Genomic DNA, 13,610 nt, shown 5'->3' on the forward strand with positions numbered 1-13,610 from the left:
AGAAACATCTGACACACAATCTATCGGTTCATTTCTCTGATTTACTCATAGCTATGAGGTAAAGAGAAGCACTGGTTCGAAAGGCTTGTGCATGTCTGTTTCAGGCCCGTCTCAGGCAGACTCCACCAGTCTGGAGCAGGAGAAGTATCTGCAGGCCATCATCAGTTCCATGCCCTCCTACAGCGAGGCCAGCGGGAGAAACACGCTCAGCGGCTTCACCTCTTCACACATGAGCACATCAGGTCAGATATAAACCCTGATCTTTATCCTAATGCTAACTCCTAACCCGTCTCCTAACCCAAAACTAACAGTCCATGTCACACAGTGACCCACAAGCTATTTAGACGCAGAAATCGCTTAATGTATTAATTTAATTTGCATTAGATTACAAAATATTTAACAGAGTTGATCATTTAAAAGAATAATGGCACAAGATCAGGCCTCACATATATATTGTTATATTTTATAAGGTCTGTGAAACATAATTACATTTTAATATTGAATAAATAAATAAAATTGAAGTTAAAATTCTGTAATAATTAAGGAAGCTAACCCCTAAGAGATGACTTAAAAAGGTTATTTTTTTTTAATATTGTAACAATGGTTATTTTATTTCAAGTTTTAGTTTAGTTTTAATTCCTTTATTTTAATGCCCCAACTTAATTAAGTTTATTGCTTGGGGAAAACATTACATTGTTGTTTAATTTGTTTTCAAATAATGTTTAGGCATAAAACATAAATGTTTTAATAGTTTTAGTTTCTCTTTAAAGGTAATAACCTTGGTGTTGGCATCTCAGCCAAATGAATTTATCTGATGACATATCGTAAAAATATGTTGTCAAAAGATAACGTATAGCCTCTATAATACATCAAATAAAGATGATTTTATTTTCATATGGCACTTATATTTGTATTTATTTATTTATAATCATATAATATATTAATTATATATTTTAAAATTAAATTCATATTTGAGGTGTCTAAATGCTGTGGGGGCACACTGTAGATTCACTTTAACAATTTATTGCGATATCCACTGCCTAATACATCTTTGTGCTTGTGTTTGTGTGTGTGTTTGTTTGTGTTTGTTTATTTCTGGACATCAGACTCATCAGACAAGCTCAGGCAACCTAAAATAGGAGCTTTAATGAAACAGGTCATGGGTGCTAAAGAGGACGCGCCGGGAACCTTCAGTAGAGGAGGTGAGAGCAGTGTTTCAGATGCGATACGCAGTCCTGCCAAGACTTGGCCATCTTTTCATTTGTTTATAGTCATTTGGGAGTCATTTTAGGTGCCCGTTCCAACTCAATGGAGTTCAAGATTGTATTTTTTTCAAATGGTGGTTAGTAGGTGCCCCAGTCTGTGAAATGAAAGTAACGGGCATTTTTATGTCGTCTGACATTAGCGCTGGGTCAGACAGCAAGGGTCATCTCCCTCTCTCAGCCTAGAGTTTCGGTCAAGGCCCGCAACTCACCTAGAGGTACAGTAGGTCCGCCCCTGCTTTTAAATATAACCAATCAAAACACAGCGGCGCCAGCGAACGTCAGCTGGCACTAAATGTCCATGTAGTGTTGATGTTCTCTCTTTCTTTGCTGACTAATAATTGACCACCATATATGTTTGTTGGTCTGTTCGTTGTGTCTCTCTTTGCATGTGAGCCACCAAATTCTGACAGTTCCTCTGATTTTTGTTGTCTATGGTCTTGTTTGTTAGGTCTATCGTGTGTTTGTTTGTAGACATTTTCTACAATCGTAAGACGTTCAAAATCACACACAAACCCAAGTGATTCCCAGAAGCAATTGTGCGTTCTCTATTGGTTAATTTATTGTCTGTGTTTTACAGGAAAATGGGGCAGTATTCGTGGCAGTGGGCGGCTCAGCATGTATAATCCTGATGTAGGGAACAGGCTGGCCGAGAAGGAGTCACCTCAAGCTAACGGAGGCCCAGCCGAGCCCTACTTCCTTCGGCAAAAGAGAGCATACCTCTACATCATTGGGGACAAGTCCCAGTTAAAGGTTACTGTCTCAGACATGACAGCTTAGACTAATAAACCTGTATTACAGTGTTAAGCTAAACGCACGTGTCTCTGTGCTTAGGGTGGAAAGCAGGACTCTTTCCAGCAGTGGGAGGTGGTGCCCATCGAGGTGTTTGACATACGGCAAGTGAAGAACAGTTTCAAGAAGCTGATGAAAGCTTGTGTGCCTTCTTCAACCAACAACGATCAAAACATGACCTTTCACCGCTGCCTGGAGGAGTCCGAGTGGATGAATCTGGTACATTCCTACAGATTTAAATGAGCCATTTAATGGAGACGTGTCGATTTTCTCTGTTGTGAAAATCCTTTATCATAGTATGCTATGCAAAGATAACTACAATTAAGAAGACAAAAAAAAAATATTTGGGAAATAAATCGAAACCAAGGAAAACTAAATAAATAAAATTTAAAACAAATAAAATAAATAATATAATAACAAAAGCATATAACAAAATTGCTAACAATTAAACTAAAATCATAAGAAAACTAAATATAATATAATAATATAATATTTTTAGAAAACAAAAAATATGAAAATATTCAGCAATCTAAAATATAAAAAGCAATAGAATTAAACAAAAAAAACAATAAACGAAATCAAAAATAACAAACTCAAAATAACAATATACTATATATAACAAAGTTGTTATCAATGTAACATCCTTTGTTTCATTGTTTCATCCCTTCCATTGTTTGTTTGCTGTAGCTTCACAGGCTTCTACAAGTGTCCGTTCTTGTCGTGGAGCTGTTGGACAACGGTTCCTCCGTCATGGTTAGTCTGGAAGATGGATGGGATGTCACAACACAGGTAGGAGACTCATAACTTTCCTTACGTATAATCACATAGAACTGAATTTGCAAAGGCGCTGCACACAGTGTATTTGAACGTGGGGTCATTATGTGTTGGTTGTAGGTGGTGTCTCTGGTTCAGCTTCTGTCGGATCCGTACTACCGAACCATCGATGGCTTCAGGCTGCTGGTGGAGAAAGAGTGGTTGTCGTTCGGCCATCGATTTAGCCATCGGGGAGCCCAGACGCTAGCCAGCCAGAGCAGCGGTTTTACGCCAGTCTTCCTTCAGTTTCTAGACTGTGTGCATCAGGTATGTATTGTAGTGGACGTCAGAGACGGTATTTTGGGTGGCTGGTGCCACCGTTATCAGCTCATTGTGTCAGTGTGCCTAGTATCAGCTGGTTAGTTGGGCGATTTATAAATACATACGCTTCCATATTGACTTTCAGTTAACATTCGTCTTATCTTGTGCACTGTAAAAAGGACCTAAATAGACCTAAATTTAACAGCAAGGAAAAGGAGATCTTGTATGTCCTAAAGGGACGAAATGTTGTCATTTCATTAATACATTTACCTATAGAAGGAACTTTATTCAAATAATTGACATTTACAAGTAAATAATCCCTTATAAAATGTATAATTCCTTATAAAATGAAACGCATTATGGTGGGTGACAGCAGAGCTGTTCACTGGATTCACACGCATCCTTCAAGTGTCTTTCCTGGCCCAATTCTTTTCTTTAATATCTGCAATTGTTAAACTGTTAATGTTACATGAATTCACTTTCCTCTGCACTTTCCTCCCCTTTTTGTACAGATCCATCTGCAGTTCCCCATGGAGTTTGAGTTCAGTCAGTACTACCTGAAGTTTCTGGCCTACCACTACGTCTCCAACCGCTTCCGCACATTCCTGCTGGACTCTGACTACGAGCGCATAGAGCTGGGTGGGTCTCTTATCAACGTTAGCAGAAGATTGTCATTTAAATGCTACATTATGGCTACTGTTATCAACTCTATCATGCTGTGAGGATTTACAGGAAGATTTGTGTATGTGTACTGTTTGAACGTTTGGTAAAATCTTTATTTCATCTCTGACGCGACATATCCTCTGCACAGGTGTTTTGTACGAGGAAAAAGGCGAGAGGAGGAACCCTCAGGTGTGTAAGTCAGTGTGGGATTACATTGACCGTCTCAACAAGAAGACCCCCATCTTTTACAACTACATGTTCTCACCTGAGGAGGAGGAGGTATGCTGGCCTTTCAAATATTTTATTTGAGTTCAGCTTGAGAACAACTTTATTGTGTTTAGTTTATTATATGGTTTACATATGTATTTTTTATGCACTCTACAAAAAATGAATTTAAAGTAATCCATTAATGAGCACACTACACATTTCTTTAGTTTTTTTCTTACATTTTATTGTAATACTCCATCACCCTCTGTTGGTAAGTGAGTGTAACTCCTCTTTTCCCCCCACAGGTCCTTAAGCCATACAGCTTCATCTCAAACCTAAAGGTCTGGGACTTTTACACGGAGGAGACGCTTTCAGAGGGTCCTTCCTTTGACTGGGAGTTGGTGCGGGGCAGACAGGAGAAACCGTTGGAGGAAGCGGGTGAAAGAATGGACACAACAGCTCCCAAATCGCAGCGAAGGATTGTCTGGCCATGTTACGACAGCCTCAGTAAAGAAGTGCCTGATGCCATCACCAAACTGTTGCAGGTGAGGAATAAAACCCTTGTAAATTAGAAACCAACCTAGCTATATTAAGTGTACATTTGCAAAATGTTAAATTGTGCGTATGTGTACAGGATGTGCAGAATCTAGAATCCGAGTTGGGCCAGCCGACAGAAAAATGGAAGGAAACGTGGGACAAGATTAAGACAGCCCAGCGGGTCGAGTCCAGACTAGAAAGCAAGGTAAGTCACCAAGATACACCAACGGTTAACCTGCTGAACATTCCGTGTACCAGATCCCAGAATCACAGTTTTATCTTTCGCCAGCACTCGTTTTCCAGCTCATTGCTCATGTCGTCTAATCTGAGTCACCAGCGGCGCTCTCAGGGTGTGTATCTGCAGGAGAGCGGGGTCGGCTCCTCTATCAATCTGGCTCTGGACTGTGAGGTCAACACAACCTCAACGCCTGCAGCTGGTCGGCCCAGTACCAGCACGCTCTACAGCCAGTTTCAGAGTACTGAGAGTGAAAACAGGTGTGAAACCATTCTTCAAACATGTTTTACACTAAATTAATTTATAAATGAATGACATTTTTCACCTTATTTTTCCCAGGAGCTACGAGGGTATTTTATACAAAAGGGGCGCTTTGCTCAAACCGTGGAAACCACGTTGGTTTGTATTGGACAAGACGAAACACCAGGTACTGTTTTGTTATACTCAAAATGTTTGAGGTTGGAATCAATGATTTCAGCACATCTGAATCTGTGCTTATACAGTACATGCAGAAAACACAGTTGTGGAAATTCAAATCAAGAAAACTTTTCAATGTTTGGCTTTATTTTCATTCTTCCCCAGTTGCGATACTATGAATCACGGCAAGACAAAGTGTGTAAGGGATTAATCGAGTTAGGTGAAGTGGAATCGGTCATTATGGGAACGCCTGCCATGGGAGCACCAAAAAACATAGATGACAAAGCCTTCTTCGATGTAAGAGCTCGATATTCCCAGCTTGCTTCCTTTATTCGTAGCTTTTTGAAAAAGCTCACCAACATGCACTTATTCTTCCTCTTTTGTTTTAACAGCTCAAGACGACCAAACGAGTATATAACTTCTGTGCTCAGGACAGCACGAATGCGCAGTTATGGATGGACAGTATTCAGAGTTGCCTATCTGACGCATAAGGGAGGGGCTTTGCGGAGAAAATTGTTGTGACTCTTTGGAGGGCGGAGCTAATAATGGACATTGCTCATTAGCGATGGGCGGGGCTTCCCCAAACGTTTACAGAGAGAAGTTAGAACGGACGCGGGCACCTGTGCTGTGTCTGTGGTATTGAACTTCACAGTATCGCACCTCACATTTCAACGTTTTTAAAAAACATGTCAAAACTTATAAAAAATTCAAAGAATTCCCATAAAACTCATATCGGTAGTCTTTGTTACTGTTGCCACATTTTTCCTAACACGATCACATTCCCTGGATGTTCTCATGCTTGTTTGAAAAATGGCATTGTGTTATTTCTGATGGACTTCATCTGAGATGTACAAGTGTCGCTTGCACCCTCCCGTACCGCTCTAATACTGCCTATGGCGCCTTCAAGCTATGCAGGGGCTTAAGCATGCCCAATAACTCGCAACAATTTATAAAAGAGTGACCCATAACGTTAAACCCTTCCTGTCCGCTCTTTAGGATTGATTTGAGATTATCAGTTCATCACTGGTCTACTATTCTGTCTTCTCATAGGCTTGTTTAGTTCTCTTACTCCCTCCTGATTGGTTGGGTTTGTCAGGGTCTTTTCTGAAGCAGGGTCTCAATGCAACGATTCATGAAGGATTATGTGTGAATTGTTTTTTAAATGTATTTACGTCCAAGTAATTGTCCAAGCTTTCCACAGCTGAAATTCTGTCCAATTTGAACCAAAAATGCCATCTGCAGATTATACATTCAGATTTGAGTGCTCACAAGGTGAATCTTACAAATTATTCTGTTATTTTCCCCGAGCAAACAGCAAAAACAACCATCGCTATTAGGAATCTAAGGGATGCTGAAGGAAATCGAGGCATAGTTTTGTCATGATAATTTATGCACAGAAATGTGATTATTTTATGAAAGAGATGCGGATCGACGGGTGACATTGTCTTGAGAGGCTTTTGCAACCACTTTGTTTCATCAATTGTCTGTTTACACGAATTGGAGGCCAGAGACTGGAGGTGGTTGCCATGACAACTCGGTTCAGCATCACTTCCTGTGACGGTTTATGCAAAAATACTGTAAATATGTATATGGAATCAATACAGTTGATCTCAAATGCAAACAATTCAAGTTCAAATGTTTTCTTGGGACCTGCCATATGTTTATTGAGATTTCTCAGTACATCCATAAAATAATGCAAATGGGCGAGGCCGGTTGTCATTCCTTCCAAGTTCTCCAGGCTCTGAGGCTCTTGAGGATGTGTCAGAATCAGTGTTTTTTTGTTTGTTACCTGTTCTATTTTGAATCCTGTACATAGAGGAGTTTGTTTATATTATTCCTTTAAAGAAAGAGTCTATTTTGCCAGACTTTGTGAGGATGCACGGAAGAGGACTGTTTTTTTTAATCCAGGGCACCAGAACTAACACACATACAGTGTAAAATAGGGTTATACTTCTGAATTTTTAAAAACGAAATTGTAGATTTTTGTTCCAATAACTCCCTTTGTAAATAATACTCAGAAATGTATGTTAATGGTAGTAATTTATTTAACGTTGTTTCCGAATATGACTCCTCAGAGCACCATTTAACTTTTTAATTAGACATCCAATACGTGCCATTGTTTATCTTTGTGTTAACGTAACTAATGATAAATCTTTTTTGGGAAAAACTTTCAGATGTGACTCATAAATAAACCCTGAATTTCTTTTCTTTTTTCTTTTTCTGATGTTTGTTACTCCAGAAAATAACAACGCTCACCTAGTAAACGTTGATTTGTGACAACATAAATAAACGGCTGGTTTTCCTAGGAGCTGACATGTGATCGGAGATTTGACAGCATAAAATCTGCTCATAACATTTTAATTATTTATTTTTCATACTTTTTTATTAGATTTATTTCATCTGATTCAGGTTCTGTTGTCAATCATGCCATATGTTTTTTTAGGATTAAACCACTCTGGGGTTTATGACCTCCTATCATTTGGCTGCTATATCTGTGTGTTCATTTTGTCTGTTTACTAGTGTCACTGGAGCTCAGTGAAGATGATAGGGGACACAAAATCAATAGTATGCTTTTACTATAAAAAATAGTTTACAAGCTTCTCATAAATAACCTGTTATAATTTGCCTTAGTGAGTTTTAAATAATTCATATTAAATAAACACTATAATACATGATATATTCATATTTCATGTATAAAGTTCCTTATTATCATTTTTTAAAGATGATTATGAAAATATATTTGTTCTAAATTTGTCTTATATATATATACATATACATATACATATACATATACATATACACTGCTCAAAAAAATAAAGGGAACACCTAAATCACACTACATTAGATCTCAATGAAGAAAATATCCAGGTTAAATCTCTTCTTACATACTTTGCATAACTTGCAAGACAATGGTCGATGAAAGCCAAAATTGTAAACACATTCAGGGCATTTAATTACATTAAAATCACTATAAAAAATTGAAATATTGGCGCATTCATTTTTTAAAGTTTTACCACAGTAACTCATAATGTTAGTCAGTAATGTGCATGGCCCTACATGCCCGTATGACCCCCGCAATGTCTGGGCGAAATCCTGATGAGATGGCACATGGTCTCCTGTGAAATCTCCCCTTAGACCTGGATCAGAGCATAAGTGAGCTCCTGGGCGGTCTATGGTGCTACTTAATGGCTTTGGATACATGAGATCCCAGAGGTTCTCAACTGGATTTAGGTCTGGGGAACGTGAGGGGCCGGTCAATGTCATCAATGCCTTCATCATCCAGAAACAGCCTATAGATATTCTGGCCACATAAGGTTGGATATTGTAATGCACCAGGGGGGCTCTGCACTGCACCAGCATAAGATCTGACAATAGAGTTGATGATTTCATCCCAATACCTCATAGCACGTGGAGGTCTGTAAGACCCTCTTAGAACGGTCCTCCCCAGACCACCCTTGTTGTTGCCTGTCCAGTATCTGTTGTCACTTTATTTACACCAAAACAAGTGAAAATGGTTCATGATCACTTCTGCTTGCTAACCGGGTTGATTGAAAGATCCGAGGGTTAGCTGACTTGGTGTTGAGCTGTCATGATCAGGTGTTCCCTTTATTTTTATATATGATTTACTAATGCGATGGCCTCATGAACACTTATTTTCACATCCCTTCGATAGCTCAGTTGGTAGAGCGGAGGACTGTAGTGGCTTAAAGCTGAAATCCTTAGGTCGCTGGTTCAAATCCGGCTCGAAGGAGTACATTTATTTTATAATTTAATCAAAACCTTACAGTTAAAGGACTAAAGGAATCTAGATAAACCTGATTTCTAATTATAACAATCATTGCTAACTTCAGCCAACATTTATTACCCTTTGTTCAATTTGTCCTATTCCGTCACATTCCAATGTGAAATACCGCATCATGTCCCTTCGATAGCTCAGTTGGTAGAGCGGAGGACTGTAGAGGTTGTGTGCTGGAATCCTTAGGTCGCTGGTTCGAATCCGGCTCGAAGGAGATTGTTTTTGTTCGACATTGCAGAACGTGTTTAGTTGATGGTGTCTGGTTGTGATGTAGCATCAGCCGTCCGACCTTTTTACTCACTCAAGTATTGACATTTTCCCGACAGTTACTATTGAGCCGCATCGAGCCTTTTATTTTGAAAACACGGTAGCGGTTCCGGTTGATGTGACGTGGGCGACGTCATATCTAGCTTGTGGCGCTTTCCTCACGCTGTTCTCACATGGTAATCTCAACATGGAGAAAACAAACACAGAGAGCGTTAACGATGGCAAGGTAAAGTAGGGCATCTTTTTGATAATCTCACCGTTACTTGTTTTATTTATGCTGCCTATTAACTCGGGTGACCGTTATAGAACAGAACTTTAAACGAAATATTCATTCATTAACACATAAAGCAACAACAAGCAATGCACGAACGTCAGTTAGTTATACAATAAACACTGGTATATTATTTAACACGTATTTGATATCAATGCATTATTTCAGCATCACAAATTCTTCATACTAAAACAAATCGGATAACTTTGCATTGTCCACTTAATTTAGTTAATTGTAGTATTTGTTAAGGTTTTATTATTTCATTTATAACATGAATGCAATATTTTCCAGGATAAAGATGAGACCAAATCTGAGACAATGGAAGTGGATGATGATACTCCACATTCTCAGTCTGAACCAACAGGTGATCTACAGACCCCCAGTATCCAATCCGTACTGCCTGGAGAGCCTTTCACCATCAGTCATTCTGGACCGAATGTAGATCAATGCACCAATATTGCGTCTGAACAGACAGGAGATCACAGTGCCAGTGGTCTCTCTGAACTAACAGAAAGTCAGTGCACCAATATTGAGTCTGAACACCGAGATCATCACAGTGCCAGTTCTCAGTCTGAACCAAAGGAAGAATATTGCACCAATATTGAGTCAGAACAGACGAGTGGTCATCAGTCTGGACAAACAGAAATTCAACACATCAGTATGCAGCCTGAGCAGACAGGAGATGACTGCACCAGTGGTCATTCTGGACCGACAGAAGATCAGCACATCTGTGATACATCTGGACCTGCAGAGATGAAGTTTGAACCTGTGGTTAGTCCTCAGACTGGCACTGGATCCTTGGCTCTGTTAAGCATGCAGTACAGAGGAAACAGCTCTGATGATGACCGCTCAGACAGGTCTGATTCTGACTGTAATATTATTGTCCTAAATTTGACCCCTATTTGTTTTGAAACCACCCTTTCTCACCATTCGATTTAGGTTTGCGGTTGTTTAATTACAATAATACTGTGGTTTTGTTTACAAGTGCAAGTTTTGCTTTGTCATTCTATAAGAGTTGTCTTTTATGTGACTCAGTGACTCGGACTCTTCATCCTCCACATCCTCGTCCTCATCATCATCATCATCATCTTCCTCCTCTGAGCCTTTAAAAGTCAATCAGGCTGAAGATGCCGATGATGAAGGTGTTGCCATGGGCAGCGGGAAGAAGCCTTTGCCGGTCAAAACTCAAGACGAGCTACTTTTAAATGTGAGAGATCATTATTTATAAATTTATATTCATTTGTTCGTTCTCTGTTTTGAGAGATGGGTAGTTTTGTATGTCTGTCATTGACTGACATATTTTGTTGTGTGTGTGTTTGCAGGACCTTCCTGAAGTGGAGAATCTGACCATCAGCCTTCCAGGTGATACAGAGATGAAGCCCATCGGGACGATATCAAGCATCGTTGAGCAACTAGGTCTTTTTCTTCAAAGTTGTCTCTTTAAGAATGTATTTAAGCACATTCGGTGCCATTATGTGTGATGATGCATCAAGCAGCTTTAAATGTTTAAGGAGCAACAATAGATGCTTTGCAGTCTTAGCTAGACATGCACAGAGATTCTTGCATTTTGAACAGTTTAATCATTTAAATTAACTTTATGTATGAACCTGAATGAAAGGAAATTGTGCCAAAACACTGACACAGAGTTTTCATATTTTAGTGATTGTGGAATCATACAAGAACACACCACCACTTAATGAAGACAGCGTGTTATTCAGTCAAAACAGATACTCTGTTGGCAAGGTCAGTAGCACCTACATTTCCACGTTTATACATTTTTATGTATTGTTTTTGACTGAGGCAATTTGTTGTTCCTCAGGTTTTTGAAGTTTTTGGACCCGTTTGTCAACCTTATTACGTTTTGAGGTTCAACTCGAACGAAGACATCAGCAAGAAAGAACTAAAAATTCGAGACCCTGTTTACTTTGCCCCCAAAATTAAAGATTTCACAGGCTACATCTTTACAGAGCAACTGAAAGAGTAAGTACCTCATCCGCATGATCCCAATAGTGTTGGGTTGAACTATTACTGAACATTCTCAACAGTGCTGTTGCATTTACACCTTCCCCTTTCAAACTAGGATCAAAGGATCGGATGCATCCTGGAAAAATGACCAGGAACCTCCTGCTGAGGTGAATGTGACCTGTTTGATACAATTGTTTGGAAAATGTGGTCACCATCGGCTTAAATGTTATGGTGGACACACTTGCCTTAATAACTCTGTGTCATCTCGTTGTCTGGTCGCAGTAGTTTACCCTCTCCTCTAATTTTCTCTCTTTGGGATTGTAGGCACTAGATTATAGTGATGATGAAAAGGAGAAACTGGCCAAACAGAGACTGAAAGATCAAAAGAGACGACAGAACGACTCGGGTTCAGGTAGGTCAAGTAGGAAAGCTTTAAATAGAGATTTTGGCCGATTTGAATATCTATAGGTTTAATGCATTCAAAATGCATATATTGTTATGTAACTATAAGGTGACTGGACACCACATGTTTCTTTCTTAGAAATAACCCATTTCTTCACGTTTTCATTCTCTTTACCAGACGACGAAGACGTCCACAAAGTCCCGCCCGCTCAAAAAACGACCCGCCGGAAGCCCCGACAGAACCGCAACGCTCCACGCGGGCAGCACCACAATCGTGGTGGTGGTTTCCATAGCAACTATCATGCCCCTCCCCACTTTCCACCCCCTGACTACAGGTTTCCTAATTCTGATGCACACATGTTTCCCTACCAGGGCCCAATGTACCCACCATTCCCAGGACCTCCACCCTTTCACATGGGCATGCCCCCGTGGCCCCCAGGGGCCAATCAAGGCTTTATGTTTCATCACCCACCTCCTCCCCCACCTCCACCATCTAATCAGTAAACCTGTGACTTTAATCAACTTTACCGGACCACGCTCAACCAGCGCCGTAGGAAGGGATTACAGTCTTTGTATACTAATCTGATTGTATACAGGTGTATAGCGTGAATCAAATCGTATTGTATATTATTGGAGTTACATTTTTTCATTTTGTATTAAAAATGATTAATTTCAGATTTTTTAGTGTCTTTGTGTTTGTAGTATTGTTAGATAGTGGATTGATGATTCAGTTTCATGTGGAAGAGAAACAACCCGGACCATCTTGTGACCTAAAATGGCACCCACGCTCTACCCTGTTAGCCGTTTTTTCTCATAAACAGAGTTGTTCAGAATAGCATCAGCTCTCTCATCCCATGATCCCATTTCCCCGACCCTTGTGTTGTGTTTCCTCCTGATGTTCTGGACTTTCCTGGATGCTCTATCTTCTGTTGTTTTGATGCTGTAGTTTTTAACCGGTTGTGACTCAAGGTCACCGTGTCCAACAGATTGTCAGAGCCCAGAGCAATGCAATCCATCTGGGAGCTGGCAGTTTCATTACCATCCATGCAGTTTGAAACATTGAGACAGAAAGTGAGAACTGTGTTTGCTCTGTGAACCATTGAACCACTGACACTGGAAGGAAATTAGTGTTGTTTATCTCACAGGGACATCAATTCTATACTGTGGCAGGTCGTAAGTTACAGGTCTCTGTGTGTGTTTTTTGAACTACACATAAGAGTGCTTATCTGTTTTCTGGCTTTGAGATATAATATTGATTCATATTGGCTTTTTTATTTTAGATTGTCTAAAAAGGGGAGAATGTTAGAGCCTTGTTTACTGACTCATGAGTTAACATCACATAACCTTGAGCTTACACTTTGTACAGGACGTGTATCCATTTCTGCTGATGCCCTTTTGTGTTTTGAAGTGTCATTTAAGTGGAACATTTTTGGCCATGTTTCAGCAGCCATCCAGCAGACCGCTTTGTTGCCAAGCAACAGCATCAAATTGCTCTTGACGTGATGTGGCGACTCATGCCAAATGTCACTGTCACTTGTTAAAAAATGATGGCTACTTCAGGGATTTGCATTGCTGTGCAGTGTTATATTTGTTGGACGTTTGCCACATCTGATCCCAAACAGGCTTAAAGTGTCTGTGCCAGGCGGCCGTGTTTTTTGATCGTTTTGCTATTGACTCTTAAAGTTTCCTCCAAATACTGTTGCTTTTAGTAAAAAAACCTTA

The 13,610-nt window shown here is 39.8% G+C and overlaps 2 protein-coding genes across 10 annotated transcripts in view; both read left to right on the forward strand.

Annotated features, from left to right (window-relative positions):
- The window catches only part of sbf1 (SET binding factor 1), a 32,974-nt gene extending 26,131 nt beyond the window's left edge, over positions 1 to 6,843 (forward strand). For 4 of the 8 annotated variants that reach the window (XM_079454942.1, XM_079454943.1, XM_079454944.1 and 1 more), the window contains 15 exons: positions 105 to 242; positions 1,107 to 1,202; positions 1,406 to 1,480; positions 1,843 to 2,015; positions 2,097 to 2,273; positions 2,742 to 2,843; positions 2,949 to 3,134; positions 3,641 to 3,767; positions 3,940 to 4,070; positions 4,304 to 4,543; positions 4,633 to 4,740; positions 4,825 to 5,030; positions 5,110 to 5,197; positions 5,353 to 5,484; positions 5,580 to 6,843. In XM_079454942.1, the coding sequence (XP_079311068.1) occupies positions 105 to 242; positions 1,107 to 1,202; positions 1,406 to 1,480; positions 1,843 to 2,015; positions 2,097 to 2,273; positions 2,742 to 2,843; positions 2,949 to 3,134; positions 3,641 to 3,767; positions 3,940 to 4,070; positions 4,304 to 4,543; positions 4,633 to 4,740; positions 4,825 to 5,030; positions 5,110 to 5,197; positions 5,353 to 5,484; positions 5,580 to 5,678 (2,078 nt within the window). In that variant the 3' untranslated portion in view covers positions 5,679 to 6,843. The remainder of the gene's footprint in view (positions 1 to 104; positions 243 to 1,106; positions 1,203 to 1,405; positions 1,481 to 1,842; positions 2,016 to 2,096; positions 2,274 to 2,741; positions 2,844 to 2,948; positions 3,135 to 3,640; positions 3,768 to 3,939; positions 4,071 to 4,303; positions 4,544 to 4,632; positions 4,741 to 4,824; positions 5,031 to 5,109; positions 5,198 to 5,352; positions 5,485 to 5,579) is intronic. The other 4 variants (XM_079454947.1, XM_079454945.1, XM_079454948.1 and 1 more) reach the window with 2 other exon arrangements.
- Positions 6,844 to 9,330: 2,487 nt separating this feature from the next.
- Positions 9,331 to 12,563, forward strand: naf1 (nuclear assembly factor 1 homolog). 2 transcript variants are annotated; one of them, XM_079454130.1, is made up of 9 exons: positions 9,331 to 9,476; positions 9,813 to 10,378; positions 10,557 to 10,728; positions 10,844 to 10,937; positions 11,182 to 11,264; positions 11,341 to 11,501; positions 11,602 to 11,653; positions 11,811 to 11,898; positions 12,067 to 12,563. In XM_079454130.1, exons 1-9 carry the CDS (start codon positions 9,438 to 9,440, stop codon positions 12,390 to 12,392), a joined length of 1,581 nt encoding a protein of 526 aa, XP_079310256.1. In that variant the 5' UTR covers positions 9,331 to 9,437; the 3' UTR covers positions 12,393 to 12,563. The 2 variants fall into 2 exon arrangements, with proteins under 2 accessions (XP_079310256.1, XP_079310257.1); XM_079454131.1 differs by having other exon boundaries at positions 9,471 to 9,646.
- The last annotated feature ends 1,047 nt before the right edge of the window (positions 12,564 to 13,610 follow it).

Source organism: Barbatula barbatula, assembly GCF_947034865.1.
Source record: "Barbatula barbatula genome assembly, chromosome: 4".
Taxonomy (NCBI): Eukaryota; Metazoa; Chordata; class Actinopteri; order Cypriniformes; family Nemacheilidae; genus Barbatula; species Barbatula barbatula.